The sequence below is a fragment of the Pseudochaenichthys georgianus genome, chromosome 20 (genome assembly GCF_902827115.2).
Source record: "Pseudochaenichthys georgianus chromosome 20, fPseGeo1.2, whole genome shotgun sequence".
NCBI lineage: Eukaryota > Metazoa > Chordata > Actinopteri > Perciformes > Channichthyidae > Pseudochaenichthys > Pseudochaenichthys georgianus.
This window is the reverse complement of record NC_047522.1, coordinates 6,403,688-6,431,572: the sequence shown is the minus strand read 5'-3', so window position 1 is coordinate 6,431,572 and position 27,885 is coordinate 6,403,688. Positions and strand designations below refer to the sequence as shown.

General features: G+C 42.2%; 1 protein-coding gene across 1 annotated transcript in view; it reads left to right on the top strand.

The window, feature by feature from the left end:
- adarb2 (adenosine deaminase RNA specific B2 (inactive)) overlaps positions 1–27,885 on the top strand; it is a 184,212-nt gene that overhangs the window by 115,512 nt on the left and 40,815 nt on the right. Inside the window, exons 2-3 of the mRNA XM_034108846.1 lie at positions 4,318–4,404; positions 5,247–6,199. Of these exons, the coding sequence (XP_033964737.1) occupies positions 4,318–4,404; positions 5,247–6,199 (1,040 nt within the window). The remainder of the gene's footprint in view (positions 1–4,317; positions 4,405–5,246; positions 6,200–27,885) is intronic.

Sequence of the window (27,885 nt, the reverse complement as noted above, 5' to 3'; positions counted from 1 at the left end):
GAACTGGTACAGGGAGAGAAAGAGAGAGCCTCTTCTCCAGCTCATTGTGAATTGACACCATCACCAGCGTTGTCACTATCAGGAGTGTATGGCCATCTGCCAAGCCTCTCCCTATCTAGCATGGCTCTCCGCTGCCTCTGTGCCTTTGTGCGCTGGAAACAAATGAGCGTGGTCTCCTCACTGTGCCCTGGTGCAGTGTGGGAAGGACGTAGCAAGCGGAAACTATTGGCATGCATTGTCTCATCCATTCGGCTGGCGCTGAATAAGAAGGGACGGTGACAGGTACCGTGAAGGGCATGTGAGGTAACAATGTCCACATCAGCGGCAGTGATTGGTGGTTAATTTTCCTGACAGCTCTGAAGTGAGGCAATAACGGAGAAGATTGTAAATTAACCTCATTTGTCCATGTCACCAAGGTCACCGGAGTGGGCTAATGTTCTATGATCTTAACACAACAAATTCACAAAACAAACCCTGTACAGGGCACTGGAGAGCACAGATAATCACTAAATCCATTCCCATTATGAAAATAGTATGTGTATCCAGTCCACCCCCGTGATTTGCATACACTCCAACATGTTTTGGGTTCTTCTCTGGCCAATATGGAAACCTTCCACCAATTTTTATAATAATGGCGCCCGTGGTTTTTCCATAAATGCTAACAATCCCAATGTATTAATATTTTCAATCTAGATTATTAATACCATGCCATCCTACTTCCTAAAAGTTCAAATATGCAGTTTAAAGTGAGAGAATTGTTCTACTAACAAATTGTAATACTTTTCTCCGTATGGTTTCAAAGGTTAACTTTTAAATAGTTTGCTTTTTCCTAATAATCACATAGAAATGTTACCTAGTTTAGAAATGATTATAGGAAAAACAAGCTGGTACATTGAGTTATTTCCAATGTAATGATTAGTCACCTACAGAGACTTGTAGTTCAGCTATACATGGCAAAATGTAAGTTCTCTAATGCCAAACAAACAATTAAAACAATGGAATTCATTAATATCTGCTAGGGTTTGCATATAGCCAGTCTTCTTAGATCCTCTGAATTTAACCTGTAATTAGAATCAATTTACATAATTATTTCCTGGAAATGTCCTTATTAAACTCATTAGTGTTATTTAGGATTGCTCATTTGCTGAATACTGTTAATACAACTTTAATGTTTACACTATCAAATCTAATCTTTTCTTGGAGTTTCACAACAAACCAGTTCTATTATTATCCTACAGCATCAGAGCTCCTGCGGTGAATTTGTTTATTTAAAAGGCTGAACGTATGCTGTATCTCCCTGTGAAAATCAATCAGACTACATACTGTGAACTCCTAACACAAACTGCCTCTGACGTTATACACAGCTCACTTATAAATCAGAGTGCAGCGTGTTTGTGCCGGCACTTCACAAACCTCTCAGAAAACGCTCAGAGGTGGCATTTGGAGGATGACCTCTCAACCACACTGCTTACCACTGCATCGGAGTTATTGAAACCATGATGATATTTCAATTGTCAAGTGAAAGTGTGGTTGGAGTGGAGAAATCCAAATCAGTTTTATTACCGAGTAGTTTTACGCATACAAGGAATTTGCTTTGGTATAAGTCGTGCATAAAGAGACACAGAAAGAAAGCTTACTATAAAAAATAGTACAATTATATAAGCTAAGACTATTCAAACAAATGAAAAATACAGGCAATATTTACACGAAATATAGTTATTTAAGAAACTGCCTGCACTAAAATGTAATACAATATGGCAATACTATATTCAAAGGGGCAGAAATGTGCCACATGTTGTGCAGGTTTTACAATATTGAAAAAAATGGGCTTATACTCTTGATATATTATACTGTGTACATCTGGTCACATGAAGCTTTAGTATCTCAATACCCAGTGGGCTTTGGCTTGGCAGAAGCTGGTGAGTGGGTGGTTTAGGTAAAACAGGATCATCTCGATACATCATACGTCATATCAGTCTGCAGTGTGGAAGTTTAGACTCCTGTGTGTTAATTGCCTGCAATTCATGCTTGATGTGAACATGTGTCTTTCACGCAGCATTACATTTTAGTTACAAATGCACAAATGAGTTAAGACATGCTGTACTAAGCAGTAGCCCTACTGTACCAACACCTCTAATTTTGCCACTTTGTAAACACACCCCCAGCCATGTTTTTGTACTCTAAATAGGGCTTCAGGGGCTTCAAAAACAATATAAACTGATTTGAAAATGGTATGGATAATGACCCTGCTGGCCGAGGGAGTCATTTAGGCCCAAATTGCTGCTTGTGTTGGGCTTTAGTCCGTAATTAGGTCAGAATGGAAATGCTTGTATTGTGATGTTGGCCCACGAGGCCCCGCACAGCTCCAGCATCAGTGTTTAGAGTGTATCCATGTGTGTCGGAGTGACTCATTGAGTAGTGCTGTGAGGAAAGCACCAGGAGCTCATTCACAACCTTGCACTCTTATCAAAACATGTTTATTGCACTGTAATGTGACCTCCGTTTATGCAGCATTTTAAATCGCTGAAATGGCTGCTGCTTCAGGCCTGACTTCTGCTTGGTGATTGTGGTGGAATAGCCAGGGAGCTTGGAGGGGGTCCTGACCTCTGGCGCACCCTTAAACCTTCCAACCACCTACATAAACTCCTCATTTTCTTCCCCTTGCTTTTTTCCTTCCCGTTACATCTGTCCACCTCCACTATCTCCCTCACGTTGCCTCTCCCTTACCCTGCTCCCTTTTATTGATCATCAGCTGGTGTTAGGAAGAGAGAGGGGGTGTAATTAAGGAGCCAGACTGGTCTGTCAATTCTGCTCAGCGCTGCATGGAGTGCACCAGACCAAGCGATGGCCCTAATAGGGCTTCATACTGTAAACAACACGCACACCTGGACAGCAGCAGGCCCCAGGGAGAGCAGGAGAAAGCCACTGTTGACAAGTTAGCACTGATAACGGGGAAGTTTATAACCAAACATGAAGTGTGTGTGTGTGTGTGTGTGTGTGTGTGTGTGTGTGTGTGTGTGTGTGTGTGTGTGTGTGTGTGTGTGTGTGTGTGTGTGTGTGTGTGTGTGTGTGTGTGTGTGTGTGTGTGTGTGTGTGTGTGTGTGTGTGTGTGTGTGTGTGTGTGTGTGTGTGTGTGTGTGTGTGTGTGTGTGTGTGTGTGTGTGTGTGTGTGTGTGTGTGTGTGTGTGTGTGTGTGTGTGTGTGTGTGTGTGTGTGTGTGCGTGTGAGATTTAAAATGCTTGAATAAATGCTGTTCAAACTAAAACGTAATGTGAAGGACAAGCCACATTCATAGTCTAAATGTTCTCAGTGGTATGTCTGGAATTAAAGAGTGGTCCTTAACTATCAAATGAATCATGCACTGTCTACCCGCTTAACCACTGCTCCAGGCTATAATATCTCTGTGACTAATGACTTATCACTAGTGTGACACTAATTACCATCTAACTTTATGTTAAATCATTGCTATTTCTTTTCTTCACTGTAAAGCACTGTCATTGACAGCTGTTCTTTCAATATCACCCATTACCGCTACAGACTCTGCTGAATTTGATTCATGTTTTTGCAACAGCAGGAATTGAAGCTACGCAGTGGAATATTCCTCTTTTTAATTTTTGGTAAAACCTTTTTGAATACAAATGTAGTGGAACAGACAGCCTTCAGCGGGGCTCAGACTTCAGAAGTTTTAAGTCTGATTCATCTCCGATTTCCACCTCTTGACAAACTGAAAAATAAATGAGTTCTGGGACCCTGATTGTTGTGTTCAATAGAGAGATTTTGGTGAATATGACATTTGAATGCACTTGTGAAACCTCTTAGAAAAAATAAAATGATAAGAATGCGAATGTTCTTGGATGAGGCTAAAAGTCTATGTTACTGACCATATATATGTTGTTTCCTTCCATGTATGTTTTGTGAATGTATACGTTGTTAGCTTCCTCATGTTAGCTGTGTGTGTGTGTGTGTGTGTGTGTGTGTGTGTGTGTGTGTGTGTGTGTGTGTGTGTGTGTGTGTGTGTGTGTGTGTGTGTGTGTGTGTGTGTGTGTGTGTGTGTGTGTGTGTGTGTGTGTGTGTGTGTGTGTGTGTGTGTGTGTGTGTGTGTGTGTGTGTGTGTGTGTGTGTGTGTGTGTGTGTGTGTGTGTGTGTGTGTGTGTGTGTGTGTGTGTGTGTGTGTGTGTGTGTGTGTACTCACTCACGTTCCGCCTCTGTCCCCGTGTTGGGCCAACTCTGATCTGCGCTATAATCAATAAAACTATCAAAACATCTCCGCCGCTGCCCTCTTGTTGACTCTGTGTCTCTCTCTTGTCTCTCCTCCAGAAAAAGTCAGTATGCTGTCAGCATTGATCGCTCCCTTCAAGTACATAAGCCCTGGGACCAGCAGCACAGAGGACGAGGACAGTTTAAGTAAGCTGCCGTCTCTTTTCTTCCTCTCTGTCACCACGCTGCACTAATATTCAAATGATCTCTCTGTCACCCACGTAATTAATTATTTGGGAAATGGGCTATTTGATTAAGCACGGATGTCAGCGTGTGTGTTAAAATCTGTATTATCTTGAGCTATTCAATATTAGATTTGAGTGTTTGTGATAAATAAGCCATTAGATTAGGAACATCCACGTCTGCGCACACTATCATCTACAATCTGCCTCATGAGTGAATGTCAGCACTTGATCCCAGTCTCCCATTCCAACGTTAACATTCCTGTGACAAGATCCGAACACCCCATTTTTGTTCATTTCCCATCAGAAATGCAATACGCCGCCACTTCCCCCGTAACTAGGTTTGAAGAGCGTATCACAGCGGTGTGAAATAAAGCGGGCTACAGACATTTCATCCTTTCTTGGAATGTCTGCCACTCGATGTGATCCCAACAGCCATTACAAATAGGATTGGTGCTTTGCATTGGCCACAGGGACCAACGTTTCTCACTTGCAACACAGATTCAGAACCAATTTGGAGGCAGATTACAGAATGATTTGGCAGATAACATCGCCATTTTTAGGGGATTTGTATTTGTATTTTAAAACACTTAAACGTGATAGCGCCCCGTGGTACGAAGTGGGCTCGGCTCATGGAGATGATTGTAGATGTGTTCATTACCATTTCATTGTGTATCGAGTGGCTCAATCTTGCCCGGGAGATTTTTCTTGATTCATATTGTTCAGCCAGGATAAATGTGTGTCACACAGTTATGAATTCTCTCTCTCTCTCTTTTAACACTTTTACATTTTCTCATTTGACTGCAGGTACCAGCAGTGCCGAGGTGAAGGAGAACCGCAACATTGGTAACCTGGAGGATCGCTCCATAGGATCGGCAGAGTGCCAGTCCATTTTCTGCTCCGACTCAGCGAGAAGTGGGAGCTCCGGTCTGAAGAGGAAACGGCCGCTGGAGGAGGACAACAACGGACACTTGTGTCAACTCCGCCTCATCTACAAGAAACTTTCCTGGTCTGAAGCACCGAAAAATGCTTTGGTGCAGCTCAATGAGCTGAAGCCGGGCCTACAGTACCGCATGGTGTCTCAGACCGGCCCGGTCCATGCTCCCGTCTTCTCCATCGCTGTGGAGGTGAACGGGCTGACTTTCGAAGGCACGGGCCCCACAAAGAAGAAAGCTAAGATGAAGGCTGCAGAGCTGGCCCTCAAGTCCTTCATCCAGTTTCCTAACGCTCCTCAGGCCCACCTGGCCATGGGAAACATTTCAAACCCTTCGGCTGACTTCACCTCAGATCAGGCAGACTTCCCTGAGACACTCTTCAAGGAATTTGAGTCTTCTGCGTGCTCCGACGGCCTCTCGTTCTGCAACTCGGCAGCAGAGAGCGAGCTTCTATCAAGTGAGCTACTGAGACACGGACGGTTGCTCCGACACACCTTGGACCTGATGGTGCAGGCTCAGCAGAGGCTTGGTGGGATTGTTCCAGAGCAAGAGGCTCCTAAGAGCCCCGTAGCCATGCTCAACGAGCTCCGGCCGGGCCTGCGCTACGCCTGCCTCTCTGAGCGTGCTGAAGGCAAGCGGCTGCGTAGCTTTGTGATGGCTGTGCGTGTGGATGGGCGGATTTTCGAGGGCTGTGGGCGCAGCAAGAAGATGGCCAAGACCCAGGCGGCCCAGTGTGCTCTTCAGGCCCTCTTCAACATCAGGACGGCCCCTGAGGGGACGACAGGCCTCAAAGCCAGCAGGAAGAGCTGCCCTCATTTACCCCAGGTGAGTACACCTCAGCACCTCAGCGCCTGTCTTATGCTAAGCTTCTTTGGCAGCTACTTCACTTCCTACAGTGGCCTGTAATGACCGAAACAGCAGGCGTGCAGCGAAAAGCCAAACACCTTCTAACAAGTCATTAAGGAGGAAAGGAGATAAGAGCTTAAAAGAGTGGGGATGGAAGGAGAAATGGTGGCAGAGAGGATTAAGATCTATGTAAGCAAGCTGGCATGTGCCTCAAAAGATAGAGCATATATTATATTACAGGTCACAATGCATGTGTGTGTAGGTTCATTTTTTTCTTAGTGTGTTCTGCAACGCCCGGTTCTTGAGTAAACATTATCTGTTTGTTGGTCTATTAAATTAGAAAAGCATGTAAATGAAGCTCATTATTGTACTTGTGCCTCTGACACAAGAAACATCTGCATCGCCACCCAAATGAGCTGTTCCCCTAGTTTCTATGTGTTAGTAGAGCTGTAATTGGGAGAGTTTTGTAATTTTGCAAGATCTCCTGTTTCCTCATGTGTGGCATCACAGTGTCTACAAACATTAATCCAATCTGTTGCCCAAAGGAGATAGAAAAGTAAAGAGCAAATCGTCAAACAAACCACCGAGCCCAATCCCATGCTCATTTACCCAAATATGTAAATAGCAATCAGAGCCAGGAAACTAGTTTTGAGAAACTTGATGAAAGCCTAAAGACATAGAGGCTGGATATGCTGGCTCTTGTTGACAGCCATTTCAAACTTAATTTCAGCTGAAGAAAAACTGCTGAGTAGATAGTCACACTGGTTTTAGATGTTTACTATTGTTTGCATAGAGTAGAACCTCAAATCCATGATTTACAGGTCTCTGGCATTTTGGAAGCTCAACATGAAACTGTACATGCAGGGTTTCCCACACAGACTATACTTGGGCGGGCCGCCCAGGTATATTAACGGCCGCCCAAGTATATTTCACAACCCATTTAGGTTTTTTGTTTTTTTTATTCGTCCGTGACCACGACGCCATCTGCGATCGATTAACTTGTGGACAATGATCCCTCGCTCTACGCCTCCTGTACCCAGTCCCGGACTGGCCATCGGGAGGACCGGGGGGTTTCCCGATGGCCTGGCCTGTTAAGTGGCCTGCCTCACACAGGGTGACTGGCTGTCTACATGATGTGGCCTGCCGACATGGCCACTGTCATACAGATCATAAATCAAAGCCCTTGATTGGTCTCTGTGTGTCATTCAAGCTCGGGATAACCTCAGCTCAGGTGAGGTAAAGGAGTGTTTAGATAGTTAACTTAATCTAAGTTCTCAGTGGGTCTCAAACGGTTTGGTCACCATTTATGTAAACACATATTTCCATTTGAGGGTGTCAGGGTTTTTTCATATTGGATATGTTATTGGTTATGGCCATGATTTTATGATTATTGAAATGTATACAGTTCTGTCTCATATAGGTGTTCCCATATATCTAGTCTCTTTATTTTCCCTTCAAAATGCACCAGATTGATGCATTTAACTCCAACATTTAAAAAAAAAATCTTACCGGTGGAGCATGCCCCCGGACCCCCCTAGAGGATTTGAGGTCCACCCCCACTTAAAATCACATTGATAGGTTCCTAAATACATTTACCATTTTTTTTTTTTTTAAATAGTAACCCATGTCCATATGTTAATTTGTGGGTAGTAGATTTCAACTATAGGGCTATCACTATGGGCCCTGCCTGCACCTGTTTGCTCTGCCATCGCGTGAAGGGTCTGCTAACAAGCGACCAACAGAAAGGTTGATGTTAATGTTGTTGCACATCACCTCAAACCCCCCCCCCCCCCAAGTATATTTCAAATCTGTTGTGTCCTAATATAACACAGAAATGTGTACAACCCCACATTCTCGAATGGTTAGTTGAAGCCGCACACATCCAAAGTGTCGTTTGTCTCTCCTTTAAGCCTTGTGTCAACTCACACGCCATCATATTGTGCTTCTGCGCATCCTGTAGGGTATGTGTCGTATTAACATTCCTCTCCAGCCTTGAAGAAATAAACTGGCGAGAATGTCCTTCCCCAGAGCGCGATATCAACCCAACAAACCTGCACGTTTGCCTTGGAGAAACTTTTTCGTTTTCTCCCTGCTGCCACGGTATCTAAAAGGATTTTAAGAGGATTTGCAGCACCCGTTTAGTTCCAGAAAGCACTCGCTTGTGGAATTTCTTGAAAGTCAGCCGTGCTGTCTGCCAGGATGGAGAGGCGTTTTATTTTGTATTGGTAAAGGAGAAAAAGCGCACAATATGCATGCATGTGGAAATACACATGTGGCTAGTCATGTGTTGGCGGCTACGATGGGTTACATGTCTGAACCATTGCGTAATGGGACTTTAAAAACCCTCAAGCTCAAAAGCACTCTTTCAATGTTTGCATGCGAGCCAATCTTCCTGCCAAGCACTGATTGCATGGGCAGTGGTTGACTACTGGAGATATGAAGTGTAAATGTGGGGGTGGTTGCCAGCTGCAGCCTGTGGGTAATGCAAATGTTATGGTGGTATTCCAAACGAAGTGTGCGCCACCTTCACCACCCTCTCTTCCCTCTGGCTGTACCTGTTGCAGAGAAAAGATTTGTGGAGGAGATGTTAATGGCCCCACACGCTATATCGCATCAACCCCTCTCCTGACCCTTTCTTTGTGTCAATCTTTGACAAATTATTCATATTTCCTTTCTGTTTCGACCCTAGTACTACTTTCTTAATTTGACAGTAAGAAACCAGAGAAAAAGGCCTGAATATATTGATGGAGGGAAATAATAATAGGTAGTGGGAGCCAGGACTGTAATATGGAGGTATTGCATTAACTCAACACAGTGGAACATAAGAATTAGGAGCATCATAGTCCTTCAAACTTTGAGTTGAACAGCAAGGCTGGTAGCTCCAGAATTCATCTCCCAAATGAAATATTTAAACTCAGGGGAACTGCATGGTGCTGTATTCTGCCTCAAATACATACTAAGGAATAACAAAGCAGGAGAGACAAGCATACTAGTGCGCATCCACACAGACTCTCTCCTGCAGTCATGTAGCCTCCACTTTCTCCATCCCTCCTACACACATGTCTATGGGACACTTTTAACAATCATATCAGAAATGAGGCATGTCTGCTTGACATCACATAGCTATTTATCCTGCAGCAAGGACTTTATTTATTGTATTCCTTCATTCAACCTTTTATTTATCCAGGGAAATCAAATGGGAAAGTATTCTGCAGAGATCTCTCGCCTTACGCTGACTTTACTTATTCATATCCATAGTGAGAGCTGTCTGTATGTTAAGGCTACAAAGCTCTTTGGCTAAGAGTTAATGTCTAAACATGAACATAACAACTATAATAACATAGCAGTATCTAATAGCAGATATCATTTCATCATATGTTTGTGTAGTTAGTGACCAGTCAGTGATATGTTTACTATCTGTAAAGATATTAATAATGACATTCCTCGTATGTATTCAAATGTCATTTTGGTGGTATTCCATTACAACACATATTTTTTGTTGTATTTCTAGTAGGTAGGGTTGCTACCTCATATTATCATTTTACAATTGTATTGTTTTTTTTATTTATCTTAAAATTATTAAATGTCAAATAAAGTACAAATGTGATATATCTTAAAAAGTGAGACTGCTTACCCTTCCGCAATTATATAATACTCCAACCCATTTCTGACCTCCCATCCTACTCCCAATGTGTTTGTATAGTCCCTGGCATTACGGTTTAATCGGCCTCCAAACATAACTTTAAGAATTGATTATCAACCAGTCAGTAAGAAGCTGTTCTTTAATCGTACCGCCGCACTTTAGTTACCGGAAAATGTCTTTGCCCTATTAAAGCCAACACTGTGAAGTGAGAAAGTGCCTAATCCTGACATCCATTTTACCAAGTGGAATGATTACACCGCTGTTCAGGCGTTGATTGGCCACTTAATCTCCCCGCGCCGCAACAATGCACTGTGTCGTTGCCAAGTCAACTGAGCCTGAGACTTGTGTGTGGCGGTGGGAAGGCTCAGAGTCAGCATGTCCGCTCGGAAGGACAGTACTGAGGTCAGTGGTCAGGACGCGCTCTGCCACCTAACATTAACATCCATTTGAAAAGGGAAATGCGTTTTGTGGCGGAACATGAGGGTTAATGGAGAAGAGAAAGCATGGAAAAGCCAGCGTGGGTATTAAAAACACTACTAAGTCTTTTCATTTCTCATCATTTCAGATGAGATCAAATATGACTCTAAATTGTCTTTTTCGTTTTTTGCGGTTCAAATTTGATTTAGTTATCTCCTTATATGAACCATCGCAGATAGAGAGAGGGGTACAGACTGGTCAAGAGCAGTAATTTCCCTGCCTCCGCCTCGGCAAATTGAATATGATTTCAGACACGTGAAGGTGACCCTGTCAGCCGCTGAGCCCCTCGCAGATTGTTTTCTTTGTCTAATCTCTCCCACTTCTAATCTGTCTCAATATAAACAGCTGTGACAGGCTGATCATTAATTAATATTGCCACAACAAATTAGTGACAGCGATGGCCCATCCGAGCCCCCTTTCTTAGATAGAAATACGGCAAGTCGGAGAGATAGGGAGAGGTGTGAACAACACATTAGAGAGGAGTTGATTAACAGCTTCGCAGTCCTTGCAGATAGTGTTACAGTCTGGGCATGTGGACAGTGACGGCAGATACACACTAAGTGACAGCCACCACAGCAGACTGTACCCACAGGGTCAGCTGTGGCTGTCACTACAAAGTGGTGCAGTGCAAACAGGCGTAACATCTGCATTCAACAGTTTCTACTAACGCAGCCAAACAAAACACTTGCTGTTAAATATTTCTAGATTGATGTTTTACATTGTTAAATGATTCTTCTGTCTTCAGTCTGAAGGGAAAAGAAGTTACTAGTTAGTCAACATTTTCAATTTAAATGTAAATGGTCTGCAGAGGCTAAAATCCCCAGATGTCCCCGTGCCTGATATGCCTAAATTGGACACCTTTGTTTACTTCTGTAACATAGTCACATCACTATGTAACGCTAGAATATAGATACAGTACCAATGTTTTTCATCTGGTTTTACTTGGACTATCTTGATAATGTAGTTGCAGCCAAGAACACCATTTCTAAATATTAATGTAACTTATGTGCCAAAATATGCAAATAATATCCTGTTTGTAATAAATTGGATTATATAAGTAAAACTGGCAGGAGTTGCTGTTATCTCGATATCTTGACCTTTGGTAAATGAGAGCGAGTAGGGAATTCCTTTTTGTGCATCCACAAAGTATCTCATTACAATGTGTCACTTAGAGCACAATAATAATGTGAGCAAAAAGCCACTGTTTGTGTCTGGACTGTCTGCCCTTTCAGCAGCCACTTACCTCATCATGTGGTATTTAAAGAAGAAGCAGCTTAGGAGAGTGGAGATTTGTGTGTGAAATTACTGAACAATAATGTGTCCCGGTCTGAATGGGAGCACCCTGTACATGGAAAGGTTAGAATCATCCTCCACTGTCTAATATGTATGCAAAATATGACCTATGAGACTGCAGGCTGTTGAGTCTAATGTACTGCGTCAGCATGCAGCTTTGAGGGAAAATCCCTTGGCATGGAGGAAATGAAATGGGGTTGGTCAGGTCATGTCACCTCCGATACACAGTGAACGCCCCTGTAATCTATTCCAAAGAAGCGTGGCGCTCCTTTCTGCACCCCTGCGCGCCCTACACCATCCTACAAAGTCTTCATCGTTTGTGACAGTCCTCAATTCCCCTCTTTTCTCCCTCCTCCTTTCCCCTCCATAGCCTCTAGCTGTGAGCCGGAGCACGGCTATAATCGTTTCTGAAGAACCTCTCACACTTCATTAAAAGCATAATCAAGTTCATTACAATTTCATAGGCGTTCAGGTACCAAATGGCTTCCGATAAATCATGACTATTGGTCCTGTGTGGCTGGCATGTGTAGGTTTATCTCAGGCTCTCAGGCAGGAGAGAGGGGAAGGGGAGGGAGAGGAGAGGTCTGGATGTCTGGCCTTTAAATGACCTTCCAGCCTGGAGCAATTGACTGTGCTGTCATACACGCAGAATGGAGACGTGCACGCATCACATCTGCGAGATCAGATTGTTCATGAAGCCATCGTGCTGACATACAGTACGCAGAGGAACAGATGGGGCACCAAAGTACTGTTGTAAAACTTAACACAACTGCCCCAACCGGCACACGATTTGCTTTTTTATCTACAGCTATTTTACACGACTACTTGCCTTTAAAGTGCTCTGTATACTGTGCTCTTGTTAGGGATAAGAAAGCTGTCAAAACAATATTTATTGCTGGAATACAAGAACTGACATTTCACACACAAAGCAGGAAAAAAGGGATTAGGTGTAGTGGACAGTGTGGTAGAAATAAGCCGTAAATATGCCATCAACTGCATAATATTGATCATATCACAATCAGCTGAGACTTAGTCTGATATCTCATTCATCTCTCTTGGCATTCGGTCTCCGAGGACTGAAAGTCTTTCATATGCCTTTTCCACCAAAAGGGACCAAGAATCTTTTTAGGAATTTGCGAACTCAACTGGAGGAACCTGTGATTCATTTAAGTTTTTGTATGATATTCGTAGTTACCCAAAAAAAGTCCCCTCTCCAGGACTAGCATTTTTAGATACGGGAAATCCGAGCTGAATTTGTCAGGGCAAAGACATCATGGTTGGCAACTTCAAGGAATAACCATTAAACACTCAGCAGTTCATGGAGTTTTAGGTTTCCCTTCTGCCTGTGCATTTATTTGTAGGTATTACATTACAAAAGATAACAGTATATCCAAAGACAATAACTACTCTAATAAGTTGTTTTCTCGTGTGTAAAAGTAACGATTCAAGAGCAGTTGTAATTTTCAAATATGCCACAGATATTAGTTCCTGGTTTACTTTGTGAAATCAGTTCCTCTTGTTCCATAGTTTCTGGAACTGTTGGGAATACTCAGAATCGTTTTTAAACATTAGCTATGCGGCATATCGTCATAAATAATCTTCATACATTTTACTTTTATTTGAATTATTATCTACAGCACCTTTTGTTTTGAGGGGAGTGGAGTGTTGTCTGAAGTGTCAGAGTGAAAATGAGTTTGTTACGAATACATTACTTTTAAAATATTATAGCAGATTGCCTTTGGATAATTAAAAGTTCATCTTGAATTGGAACTGGTCGAAAATATTGCATTGTTTCAAGTCTTCCTGAATATTTTAGGCATCTTAGCTGCTGAAAGTTCATTTCCACAACGGAATAGTTGGCCATGAAACCATATTATTTCCCCAAAACCAAATGCGGAAAATAACAGTCCTACAGAGACATACACACATCCCTCGCCAGTGACTGTCCCCGTGCACACACTCACATGCCTGGCTGATCACATGGACCCTCAGGGCCGCCAAACCTCAGATGTTTCCCCGAGGGTCTCCTCCCCTCGCCTCCATAGCTGAGGCAACATGACATGTGTTGCTGATATGCTCCGGATGGAATCAGCCATGGTGTGTGTTTTTGTACGGCTGTTATGCTAAAATATTCACCGTTGCATCAATTTTGGTAGTACGCGTTGGGACACATTGTACGTGATAGGATAATGGGCAGAACATCGGCTCTGTTTTCAGACAGAGGGTGAAATAGGTGCTGCAGCACAGGCAGTATGAGAAAAATAAAGAGCTTTTTTCTCATTAAAGCATGGAAACATGACACATTAGACTAGAGGCACGAAATACAAATATCGACCTAAAAAAGTTGCATTATAGGGCTCCTTTAATGCTAAGCTAAATGCTAGCCGCTAGTTGAAGCCTTATATTTTGCTTGAAGAGCAACTTGCAGGTTAGAGACCCCAGTGAATAAATGTGTAGGAACATGATGTATACACTGGATTTAAAAAAATACATACATAAATATACACTACAGTGACATCTGGCGTCGTTTTTGTAAGACATTTTTACTTCCGCATAAAAAAAGACCACCCGCGTGTGACGTCACATGAAGGAGAGCGGCCGGTCTAACGTATTAATAAACATGGTTCACAATGCTAGTTTTGACACAGAAGAGGTTGAAAATGTATATTCGTATGCATTTGACGGACCACAACCTTATAATTATGAGCCTGCTAGGCGTCCAAGAGACCAGGAGCAGCTAACATCGGTCACATCACAACATTGTAAAGTTAGCGATCATATATCAGGCTATAACTAAAGTAGTATTGATAATATAGTAACGTTACTGGCAGGACTGTTGATACTGATCCATACCAAACTACAAACTACTACCGTGGATTGGGCAGAGAAGGAGTCCGAGAAAGTTGCTCCCCCATGTGATGTAATACGACGCGTTTGACGTATGACGTTAAAAAAAGCAGTTTTTAGTAGCAGAGCTCAAAACGGCTCCTTTCTCCTCTGAATTCCTGCCCTTCGGTCTCGTAAAACATATCAAATCATGCATTAACTTTTTTAATTGTAATTGTCAGGCAAGGTTAAGCATAAATCTAGTAAAAAAAAAAAAAACCTGCAAGTTGCTCTTTAATAACATGAATATGTATCAGTCTTCTCATCTTACTCTTGACAAAAACAAATTAGAATCCTTCCGAAAATGCTGAACTATTCTTAAAGGAATAAATCCTGAACCATTTCGCAACGCTGTATTCATCTTTGCATTATACTGCTGCTTTACTGTCTAAACTGTATCCACATTGTTGCATTCCTGCATAGTGAAAACCATGAAAATGTCCCATATGACCATAATTAGTTGAATACTGGGAATACATGTAACAGTCGTACATTTTTGGCTCGACTAAATTACCCCGTGGATGAAAGAAAAAAGGAAAAGCAAAACATCTGTTAACTCTGTCCTGCACCACGCCTCCCCGGGGGGGGACAAAACGGGAGAAACTGGAATACGGTGTATGTATGAGAGAGAATGTGTGTGTAGGTGTGTGGTTGAGAAGGGGGGGGGACAAGCTGGCAGGGGTAAGTATGAGAGGCAGGCTGGGGGGGAGCAAGGGAGGTGAGGATGGATGGAGTGCAGTGGGGGGAAAGAGAGGAAAACCTCAGCGGAACAAAAGACCTTCAGGATTAATTAGGCGTCAGATTGGTTGCAGGGCACAGCGGGGGGAGAGAGGGGGAGTTTAGCATTCTGGGAAGACCTCATGTCCACAGCCCTCATATTTCAACCTGCCTGCCCATGAGTATACAGCAGGCAGCTAGTTAAGGCCTGCGTTGTGCCTGGAACCACTGTCCGCTGGGTTATGGATGGAGCCCCTTCCTACGTCTTCATGTATTTTTATGTTATCCCACCGGGCAATGAGAGGAAACACAGAGGTCATATATGGAACTCATAATGTTTATATGATGGTTTCCCCCCCCCCCGTGTTATTTTTCCTCACATATTTTGTAAATGTGATAAGGCGTATGTGTATGAACCTGCAGGAAAATAGGTGCAATATTTCATAGTATTCACTCAGTTTGGCAGCATTTCTCCCTGCCCGAGTTCCCCTTGCCAAATTAGAGGAGTGTGAATGCACAAAATACATGCAGCTGAACCCTTACTGAACTTCTTACTTTCACTGACATTATCAGCTGAATTTATTTTCTTTCCGCAGCAACAACTGCTTCCAGAACAGCTGAATTGCTGATTCGGGTCACCGGCGTCACCTCTTAATTTGAGAGGCGGGCCCCGAAGTCGCCTGTTAATACCGTCTCCGTTGTCATTGTCACAGAGGGATGTTTCTAGGGCGACCTTTTGATGGCACATCTTTCCCTCCGATACAGGAAGTGCTGAACTCTGCATGCAGATGAAAGGCAGGGTGGCCATGGGTCATAATATCTTCACCCGACGGCGCGTCTCCGCGCAAAGCACTTAGCCGATCAAATAAGAGCCTTCCTGGAGGCTGGAGCAAATCATGGCCTTAGCACATTTGTACCAATAAATCAAACCATCACAGAGGTGGCTCCTACACACAGCTTCAATATATCTCAGCATCGTGAACTTTAGAACAAAGTCTTCTGGGTAGATGTGCAGATTAGACATTCGATTGGCTTCACAGAGCGAGTGATAAAGCTTCAACAGATTGTATTATTTGGAAATTGGGAAAGAAAATTCCACGGCTCACAGCATGAATAGTTATCATATGCTTTAGTCAGAGGCTGAGAGGAGAATATTTCAGTCCCTGTGACTTTTAAGCTTTTAGACTAAGAAAAGTTTGACCCAGTTGATTGTACTTATCCATCACATATGGTAAAAAGGTGATACATTACTAATAGCAAAGGTAGAGATGTCCTCACGGTTGCATATAACTTTCACTGCTAGTGCAGAATGCATATGCTCTGCCTTTTAAAAAATGTCCACCATTGCGTTAGCACCTGGTTGTACTTCAGCAGGTACATAACAAATCCATTCCCCCCGTCCTGTTTCCTGCGTCTGCACCCTGGCTGGATTTCAAGGCCTGTGTTGCACTCTCCTGTGTACGATAATTAACTTGGTGTTCCTGCTGATGGAGAAATGAAACACCCCGGTTGTTGACGGGCGCATATACAGTGGGGCAAAAAAGTATTTAGTCAGCCACCAATTGTGCAAGTTCTCCCACTTAAAAAGATGAGAGAGGCCTGTAATTTTCATCCTACAGTAGGTATACCTCAACTATGAGAGACAGAATGAGAAAAAAAAATCCAGAAAATCACTGTCTGATTTTTAAAGAATTTATTTGCAAATTATGGTGGAAAATAAGTATTTGGTCAATAACAAAAGTTCATCTCAATACTTTGTTATATACCCTTTGTTGTCAATGACAGAGGTCAAACGTTTTCTGTAAGTCTTCACAAGGTTTTCACACACTGTTGCTGGTATGTTAGCCTATTCCTCCATGCAGATCTCCTCTAGAGCAGTGATGTTTTGGGGCTGTCGCTGGGCAACACAGACTTTCAACTCCCTCCAAAGATTTTCTATGGGGTTGAGATCTGGAGACTGGCTAGGCCACTCCAGGACCTTGAAATGCTTCTTACGAAGCCACTCCTTTGTTGCCCGGGCGGTGTGTTTGGGATCATTGTAATGCTGAAAGACCCAGCCACGTTTCATCTTCAATGCCCTTGCTGATGGAAGGAGGTTGTCACTCAAAATCTCACGATACATGGCCCCATTCATTCATTCTTTCCTTTACACTAGGGGTGTAACGGTTCACAGAAGTCACGGTTCGGTTCGTACCTCGGTTTGGGGGTAACGGTTCGGTACGGTTCGGTACAACAAGAAAAAGCAAAAAAAAGTCCCAAATGCATAATTCCAGGTTTGTTCTAATTTATTTTTGAACAGTAGTGCAAGTTTCAGTTTTAAAAATAAGGAACTCTGACATTTTGAATAATTAACTGTATTAAACAGTTAAAAACAAACCATAAACACTCAGATGGCCATATTATCTTATAATGTAATAACATAATGGCTGATGTCAAACAAAAAGGTTTCATCAAGCTGTAAAACTAAAAAGAATGTCTTGATAATATTACATCATAAATAATAAGCCAAAAGCTTCCGTTATTTATGTTGGTCTCACTGCTTTCATGTCTCTTGGCTTCTTAAAAACAGCGGGGATCAGCTGTTGAACTGCTGTTGTCTTTTCCCGGGCTCTGGTGATTGGCAAATCTGGGTGATGCCTTCTGATATGATTTAGCATGTTTGGCGTGTGTTACCATTAGCATACCGCACCGCTGTAGAACAACGCCGACACACCGTCCTCGTCCGATCCACCACTCACACACCTCATCGTTATTGTAGTCCACAGGGAACCCGAAATTTTCCCACACAGCTGATTTAAAAGAAGCAGGTGGGTTCTAGCTCCTGTGTGTTATCTGAACTCACCATACTAACTTTTCTTCTTCTTGTATTTTGTTCGTTTTGTTGTGTTTTGTTCTTGTTCTTCATTTGTTGTTTAAGGGCGGCTGGCAAACAGCTTTCAGGCGCAATACCGCCCCCTGGATTATATATTGTATAATACTGCCCTGAATGACAGACTTTTTTCCCACTCGTAAAAAAAAGGCGTATTCGCCGTGTGACTGCATGTGCCGAACCGTGACGTCCGAACCGTGACGGTACGGGACGAATACGGATACCGTTACACCCCTACTTTACACAGATCAGTCGTCCTGGTCCCTTTGCAGAAAAACAGCCCCAAAGCATGATGTTTCCACCCCCATGTTTCACAGTAGGTATGGTGTTCTTTGGATGCAACTCAGCATTCTTTCTCCTCCAAACACGTCTAGTTCTGTTTTTACCAAAAAGTTCTATTTTGGTTTCATCTGACCATATGACATTCTCCCAATCCTCTTCTGGATCATCTAAATGCTCTCTAGCAAACTTCAGACGGGCCTGGACATGTACTGGCTTAAGCAGGGGGACAGTCTGGCACTGCAGGATTTGAGTCCCTGGCGGCGTAGTGTGTTACTGATGGTAGCCTTTGTTACTTTGGTCCCAGCTCTCTGCAGGTCATTGACTAGGTCCCCCCGTGTGGTTCTGGGATTTTTGCTCACCGTTCTTGTGATCATTTTGACCCCACGGGGTGAGATCTTGCGTGGAGCCCCAGATCGAGGGAGATTATCAGTGGTCTTGTATGTCTTCCATTTTCTAATAATTGCTCCCACAGTTGATTTCTTCACACCAAGCTGCTTACCTATTGCGGATTCAGTCTTCCCAGCCTGGTGCAGGTCTACAATTTTGTTTCTGGTGTCCTTTGACGGCTCTTTGGTCTTGGCCATAGTGGAGTTTGGAGTGTGACTGTTTGAGGTTGTGGACAGTTGTCTTTTATACTGATAACGAGTTCAAACAGGTGCCATTAATACAGTTTACGAGTGGAGGACAGAGGAGGCTCTTAAAGAAGAAGTTACAGGTCTGTGAAAGCCAGAAATCTTGTTTGTTTGTAGGTGACCAAATGCTTATTTTACTGAGGAATTTACCAATTAATTCATTAAAAATCCTACAATATGATTTCCTGGATTTTTTCCCCCCATTCTGTCTCTCATAGTTGAAGTGTACCTAGGATGAAAATTACAGGCCTCTCATCTTTTCAAGTGGGAGAACTTGCACAATTGGTGGCTGACTAAAGACGGTGAACCAAAGTCCACTCAAAACAGGCCAGAATGTTACTTTAGAGCAGGGGTACTCAAATACAAATGTTAAAGGTCCAAAAAAAATGTGTTTCAATAAGAAAAAGGTCCGTTTATTACGGTCATTTAACCCTTTAAAGAATTGCAACAAGATTCTTAACACGAGGTTGCAAAAACAAAAAGTCTCTGTATGCAGCAGTTTTCATTGTTATTTAGTGGGAATGCTGTTCCAACTAACTGTTATTCTACGGATGAAAAGTTTATTATTATTATTCCGCCGACGACTTATTTTGGTCCTCTTCTCCTCCCGCATTGAACATCGCAGAAACTCCGTTCAAACATCAAAACGTTCAGCTCGGTCGGGAATCGATGGCTTTTACTTTTCTCATTCATAACTTTCATAATTCCAGAGATACATCCCATAATGCATCACATTTTTAACATTGAAGTCAATGGGGGAAATCTTCATACTTCAACAAATCTTCATGCGATTCAACTGCTAACTGTTCATTCATACTTTCACTCAGAAACCTCATTCCAACTTTAACAAATCTTTCTGACATTATTCGTGTAAAACAACTTTTAAATCTGATTCTTACTTTTAGAGATATTAACATTTGTTCAGACCTTGTTTTAGAGGTTTTATTCACATTTTAACATTAACTAGAGTGTGTGATGTCACAGCTAGAGTGGAGGACATCTTGAAATGTGCCTTCATATATTTTTTTTAAACTGCCATAATTCCCAAACCCTACATTCCTGAGACATAATTTATCATGACAAACGTAGGAAAACATTTCGTAGCTTGAGAAATGACAAATAATTAAGCAAAATAATTAAACTAAATGCCTCTTGAGAACATGAAGTGACAAAAACTTTCAACATTCCTCCATTGAAGCCCATTGTAATTTCAGGCAGATATTTCCTCACGGTAGCAGCCGCATACCTTTTAGTTAAACTGCCAAAAAGGCCACATTATTAACCCGAAAGTACACAAAAATTACACTTCAGATACTCAACTTCCTTGACATGCTTCACGTTTTGAAATTTCACAGATATCTGTTACGGTTCTTCCACAAAACGTTCACATGTAAGAGGTTTATCTCTCATTCAGAACAATGAAGCCTTTGAAGTCTAGGCACCTCATTAGCTCAACTATAAACACCTGTGCAATGGAACACGATGATGTCATCACTCCAACTGACATGCAGCAGACTTCAACAGTCCAGCTGTGAAGACATCTTCGGGACAGTTTTGAGATTTCTTCAAATGCCGTTGCCATGGCAACACAATGCTCGCCTTGAAACAAGGTTTTCTAGCTTCAGTGAAAATACTCCAAACAGCCCAGAACTTCACAGGTTTGGTAACGATGCAGCCATCAACGCATCTAAGGGTATTATGGGGTGTCATCAAATGCCGTTGCCATGGCGACAGACCACTTGCCATGAAACACGATGTGGCTGTAAGTCCAATCGACACGGTGCAATCGTCCCCCAATCTTCACTTGTATATCACTGGTCCATGCCTCAACAGCTCTACGCCAAATCTGAGATCTCACCATATGCCATTTCTATGGAAACGCATCCCTCGCCATAAAACATGATGTCGCCATAAGTCCAATGGACACGTTCCAATCGTCCCCCAATCTTCACTTGTATATCACTGGTCCATGCCTCAACAGCTCTACGCCAAATCTGAGATCTCAAGTGCTCAAACTTCACATGTGTGCTAACAGTCCAGCCTTGAAGACATCTACGGGACAGTTTTGAGATTTCTTCAAATGCCGTTACCATGGCAACAAAAATGCTCGCCTTGAAACACGGTTTTCTCATAACTTCAGTGAAAATACTCCAAACAGCCCAAGACTTCAAAGGTTTGATAACGATGCAGCCATCAACGCATCTAAGCGTATTATGGGGTGTCATCAAATGTCGTTGCCATGGCGACAGATCATTCGCCATCAACTTAGTTCAGAAGTTTGCGGTTCAAATATTCTGCTGCTTTTCCAAGCCTTTTTACTTTATTTTCTTCTCTCATCACACATTCAAGCCCCCAGTGTTCATGTATCATTTCAATCTAAATTCTTCACTTTCTTCTTACACATTTAATTTTAATCTAAATTCTTCACTTTCTTCTTACACATTTCATTTTAATCTAAATTCTTCACTTTCTTCTTACACATTTCATTTTAATCTAAATGATTCACTTTCTTCTTACACATTACATTTCAGCATAGCAGTTTAGCATCAGCTTTTCAGCATAAAGCATTCCCACTAGCAATTTCTTCAGGAATTGCATTCTCTAGTTGTGTCTGTGCTTGATCCCTCAGAGTCGCAGTGTAAGAGCTGCAGTTATAAATAAAGGCAGCTGCACCCTCTTTTCATTCCCATTAATGCTTTATAATGCTCACCACCTTCATCCCATCCCATGGCTCAGCCATTCAATTTCACTTTTATCGAGGTGATAGAGGTCCATAAAGCATTGCAGAATCTGGATCCACACAAATCGGCAGGTCCGGACAAACTTCCTCCTCATTTTCTTAAATTAGCAGCATACTTTATAGCTGAGCCGCTTACTTATCTTTTTAATTTAACTCTTTCCAACAATGAGATTCCTAACATATGAAAATCTGCATATGTTCTTCCTTTACTGAAAGGAGGGGATCCCTCATCTGTTAATAATTATAGGCCAATTTCAAAATTATGTGTTGTAGCGAAGGTCCTCGAAAAGCTTCTCAGTGAACAACTTAAATTATTCTTGGACACAAATGATATTTTGTCAGAACACCTATCCGGTTTTAGAACACAACACAGCACAACAACTGCTGCTATTAAAGTGGTGAACAACATAATTGAGGCATTGGACTGTAAAAAGTATTGTGCAGATCTATTTATTGATTTGTCAAAGGCATTTGACACAGTTGATCATATCATCCTGACGGAAAGACTTCACAGTATCGACTTATCTAGGCATACTGTAGGTTGGCTTTTAAATTATTTATCAGCGAGAACCCAATGCGTCCAATTTTCTGGGTCCTTTTCTTCCTTCCTCCCGATAGCAAAGGGTGTGCCACAAGGTTCCATATTAGGACCCATTCTTTTTACCATATATGTAAATAATCTATGTAATAATTTAGCAAATGCTTCTTACCATTTTTATGCAGATGACACTGTTATTTATTGTTCCTCTGCTTCTATAGAGCAAAGTCTAGATTTCCTCCAGTCTGCCTTTGATGTCATACAAACCCATTTATATCAACTAAAGTTCGTATTAAATGCTGAAAAATCCAAAGTGATGATATTTTCGAATAACAAAAAGTTACCATCTATTCTACCCAAGATTTGTACTGCACAAGAGACTGACATTGAGAGGGTCACTACTTACAAATATCTGGGATTTCTTATTGAACAGAACTTGTCTTTCAAGTTACACACGGAAAATGTTGTTTCAAAGCTAAAAATAAAATTAGGTTTCTTTTACAGGAATAAATCCTGTTTCTCTTTTCAGACAAGGAAACATTTGATACCTGCAACGTTTTGACCTGTATTAGATTATGGTGACCTGCTATACATGAATGCCTCTGACCAATGCCTAAAGAGCTTGGATACTGTGTACCATTGTGCCTTACGATTTATCACTGGATGTGGATATCAAGTACACCATTGCACTTTATATGCTGCTGCTAATTTGCCATCTCTGACTGCTCGCAGACTTTCCTATTGGTTGGGTTTTATTTATAAATCTCTGCTTGGGTTGGTTCCCTCCTACATTTGCACATATATGTGTCAAAGAGAAAGTCTATATGGCCTGCGCTCCCAAGATTTTATTGAGATGCTGGTCTCTACAGTGAGAACAAAACTGGGTAAAACAGCTTTTAGATATGCTTCCCCCACAGCTTGGAACAATGTACAGAAGGAGCTGAAACTCTCAGATTTCATCACTATGGGGGAATTCAGGTCCATCTTAAAGGACAGAGAACATGACACCATTGGTAGATGTGAGTGCTCGTATATCCTAAAATCGTTTAAAATGTTGTCAGTTTTGAATGATTTTAATAGTTTGTTTTACTTTGCATATTGACTGGCTAATGTGCCATTTTATTTGTATTTTACAGCTGTATTAGTCTGCTGTATTAGCCAAAACATGTTTAAATAAAAAAGATGCGAAAATCTGAATTATAGCTTTCCACCCAGCACCAGGGTGCAGTATTAAAAGTAGCTTAGCTTACTTACATTTAAATGTGACTACCCCTTCTTCTTCTATTGCTGTGTAATATTGGGTAATTGAATGCTATTAGTGGGATTTAGCAATGTTAGCGTTAGCAGTTACTTATTAAAGCTGAGATACAATATATCAATGAGATGCAAACAGCATTACTGGATTCCACATATCCTGTTTCTTGTTAAACTTGCGTACGTTGCTTGACAATTTGAATCCACTTCAAATGCAAAGATATTACAGAATGTATGTAACGTAATATTAAACTGACTAAACCATTTACAAGCCTAAAAGTAAAATGAATGTTGGAGATACATGGTTTTAACAGATTAGATCTTCCTTTCATGCATTAGTTGTTGATGTTTAGTCTGCTGTGTAATTGTAACCACATACTGCTGCGTGAAATTTCAGCATTGAGCATTGTGACATGCTGCATTACCTCATGTCAGTTTTCTGAATCTCCAACGCTTCGGGCCATAATCAGGTGGCACTCATGGAGTTATGCATGAGCGAACGCACACATACCTATACAATATGCATGGGCTGTGCTGTCATCCATAGGCATGTATGTATGCACAACATTCTACCATTTTCTCCTTTTGTCACTTTCCTCCACAACCCTAATGTCAAGCATCTTCCGCTCTGATAGAAAGACTTCTACAGCTTTGGCGTGTCTAGATGTGGCAGCTACTTCACACAAGAGCTGACATTCAGCGCTTTCTCTCAGTACTGTTATTAAAGCGCTTAAGGACGATACGTCCACAGATTGTGGAGGTGGCGAAACGATGATCTCCCTTTCCTAAGGTGAACCACTCATTTGTGTCTTTGTTTTTCTGAAAGTATTCACCTCAATCTCCCACATAACAGAAGGGAAAAAACAGCTTGTTAAATATCCTGTACAACGCTTGGTAGCTTGACACGCATTTATTAAAGAAAGTGTCTGGCACATGAGACAGCAGCGAGTGGTGTGTACTTTTCAAAAGGACTTTAAAGTACAAACTCAACGCACATATACACACACAATAGGTTCAGACCTTCAGTGTTCTTTGCCTTTCTTTTACGATATTGACTCTCCTTTCAGTCTATTGTCATGCCTCTCCTGCTCTCTCTGCTGGCCTGCTGCAGGAGCTTATGAAGTATGGGTGTGCACTTGAAAGGTTCCGCGGAAAGAAAAAGGGCACAAAAGAAACCATGTGCATTCGTTACAGTCTCTCTGGCGTTGTGCTAACTCTGCAAACGCCACGTGATGGATTTTTAGTAAATGTTAAGAGAGCAGGGGCCGCAGACTGATTTCTTTGGCATGCTCAAAAGCCTTTCTCACGTGGTTATTTGCATTCATTTCATCCGCGGGCTGTGAAGTGCATATTATATTGTGCCTGTGTGCACAGCGGTTGGCGGTGAGAGGGATCATGCTCTGTTTAAGCCTCTTCTGTCAGGGGATGTTTGCTAAAATCCACATTCATCAGTGCAGAAAAAAGCTGCGCTATTTTCACCAAAGGGCATGTGTAAACGTATAGCAACTGTTAGATAAACACATCACTGTTTTGGGAGAAAGCCTCATATTGCCAGCTGAAAGAATTGAGTGAAATAAGTAATGTGATTTCACATAACATTGATCATATAATATCACACAGCCAAGTTGGGCTAGTAGTGAATCTCGCTGTAAAATATAATGGAACACATTGGGGTTTTTTCGGAGCTGATGGTAGCAGTAGCTCAGGAGTGTGCCATCTCACTTCATCAGTTTTTGCACACTGGGACAGAGTTGCACTCTGAATCTCGTTGTATTTTTTGTACAATGACAATAAAAGGCTTTAACTTTATCTCTGTTGAAAGTATCAATTTGGATATTGTAAAAAAAGGCACTGGGAAAAGAATAAGTTAACATTTAAATTATCCCGGAAACAGGAAACCAGTTAATCTAAGCGATTAACACAACTTAAATCTAAATAGAAATTGATATTATCTCATATTTTATCACATTTTGTCTGCATGCCTACAGGCTCACACCAAAGGGCGTGATTAGATTAGGTTACCTGTCCAAACCGCTCCATTATTCTCACCATTTTCCCGCATGTCATTGGGGCGCCACAAACACAACATTGGCATTTCCCATGATCCCTTGTTGACGGTTAGAAATTCAAAAAGAGCACCCAGGGCTATGAATCAAATGTCAGCTATGGCACTGTGGTGGAACCGTATCAATATCTGATGATGTATGGCTGGCTGTAGGGGCTTCTGGCCACAGCCACACCCACAGACACGGCACACAGTCCGCTCCACACTTAGTCACCAGTGGAGGGGAGTCCGCTGGATAAATGACCCCTTCAGAAGCAAATGGACTCACTGCAAAAACATCCAACTGAAAACGTCAAAAAGCTTCAGTACTCAGCCAGGAGATTTAAGATACTGTGATGAATTATTTCCCACTGTTATTGTTACTTTTAAACAAATATAGGGTAACATTTGCTCTGCATTGTGAATGTACTGTAAAATATAGATTTTGGCATCATTGGTGAAAGGTTTTATTTGCGTACAGTAGTGAGTTTTTCTGCATTGGCATTAGCAGCACATCATACCTTTGACAGTACAATATGTTACAGGCATGCTTGACAAGGAGACAGAAAAGCATCTGAAAGCACCAGTGTTTCCCCTCGTCTGCGTCTCTAATCTCTGCGCCGAGAGGGAAACGGTGCTTGGCAACAGACTTTCCCAGGCAGTGTTCAAGCGGTGTTTTTGTTTTTTTTGAAGTCTTGCTGATTCCCAGGGTCGAGCCTGTCAAAAGGGCCATACCCGTATCTTCAAGAGCAGCAGAGATGGAGGCGCGGCCGCCTCTTCTGAGCGGAGGCCGACACAATCGTCCACCCTTTAGAGGCAGCCATCACATCACTCCAAAGGAGCCATTTGAATGGCGCCGCTCTTTAATGGCATAAAAGGTGATGCTAGATCCTGCCGTCCTCCCAAATGTTCGTTTTCGGTTTTTTGGTTATTATTTCTCTGGCTCTGCCCTGACCGGCGTTAACTATATCAGATTCCAGAAAGGAGATGGATTAGAGAAATAACTGATACTGAAGGTCTGTGAGTGCACACCTGAGACTTTTATTAAAAAGTTAGTGTCTATGTCAGTGTTATGATCGAAGTGGATATCTGACCACAGCTAGTGAATATTGTTTGTTATTTTATTCAACATGTATGACTTCAAAAACCCTGCTCGTGCTGTGTTCACTGGATATCAAACCTGCAATGCTGCACATTTGTCTAAATACTGATTCATGCAAGGGAAACTGAATCAAATTCCAATTCTCCACATATAAAGACATTTAAAACCCCCAGATATCCACTTCTGACAACTGGAGTCCAAAAATGTAAGCATCTTTAAAAGGTCACGTTATTCCAGTGCAAATAGAGAGGTATGCTTTCTATTAATTCATTTGGCCTCAGCAATACACATTGTACAGTACTCTACCCAGAAGTGAGTCACAGAGGAAAACCCCCAACTGTTGAGTATTGAGTGACAATTTGTTTGCAGTTTATTAGCACTTAGTGGGTAGCTTGTCCCTTTTTAAAGAAGTGGCTTATATACAGTAGCTCTTCAATATCATGACGAGGCTTAAATCCTTACTGATGTGCAGGAGTGTTGTACTTCCCTATGTGATATTTGTTTATAACATTTCTCCCCTGAACGATACTGCAGACCCCACACTCGCAACACAGGTTTCCCTCTCTATCACTTTACTCTCGCTGCTCTCTTTGCAGAATCATGTGCAGATTAATGGGAGGTGTGTGTGAACAGCCCTCAGGCGCCTCTGGAGTGGCCTCCTCCTCCTCCTCCTCCTCCTCCATCCTCCCTTAGTCAACTACGTACTGTAGATGATAGACTTGTTAAATCCTCATCTCTGACCCTCTCATTTTCTCCTGTGTCTCCATCCCTACTCTTTTTTTCAGCGCCTGGCTGTTCCCCCCCCCTCCCCCTCTCCCTCTCCCTCTCCCTCCTTCTCTCCATCTCTCTCAGGGGTAGGTCATGTTATCTTTTCGCAGGAGTTTCTTTACCGGCCCTTGGTGCATAATATATAAAGCCGCTGGTGTGTGTTTTACTCTGTGCCTGACATTATTAAGTCGTTTCAGGCGTATCGCTGCTTTTATCTCCACCATGGAGGTTAATCAGAGGGGATTTACACCCAAACGACTCAGATGCACTCCAATCACTGTCACCTTTTCTTTGTCCTCCTCTTGCTCTCTGTCATGTCCTGTGCCCTGTGCATATTTTGGAGACAGAATTAGGGATAGGATGTTTGTCACGTTTGTCATGTTTAAATGTAACTGGTTAGCAGAGATGACTCATCATGAT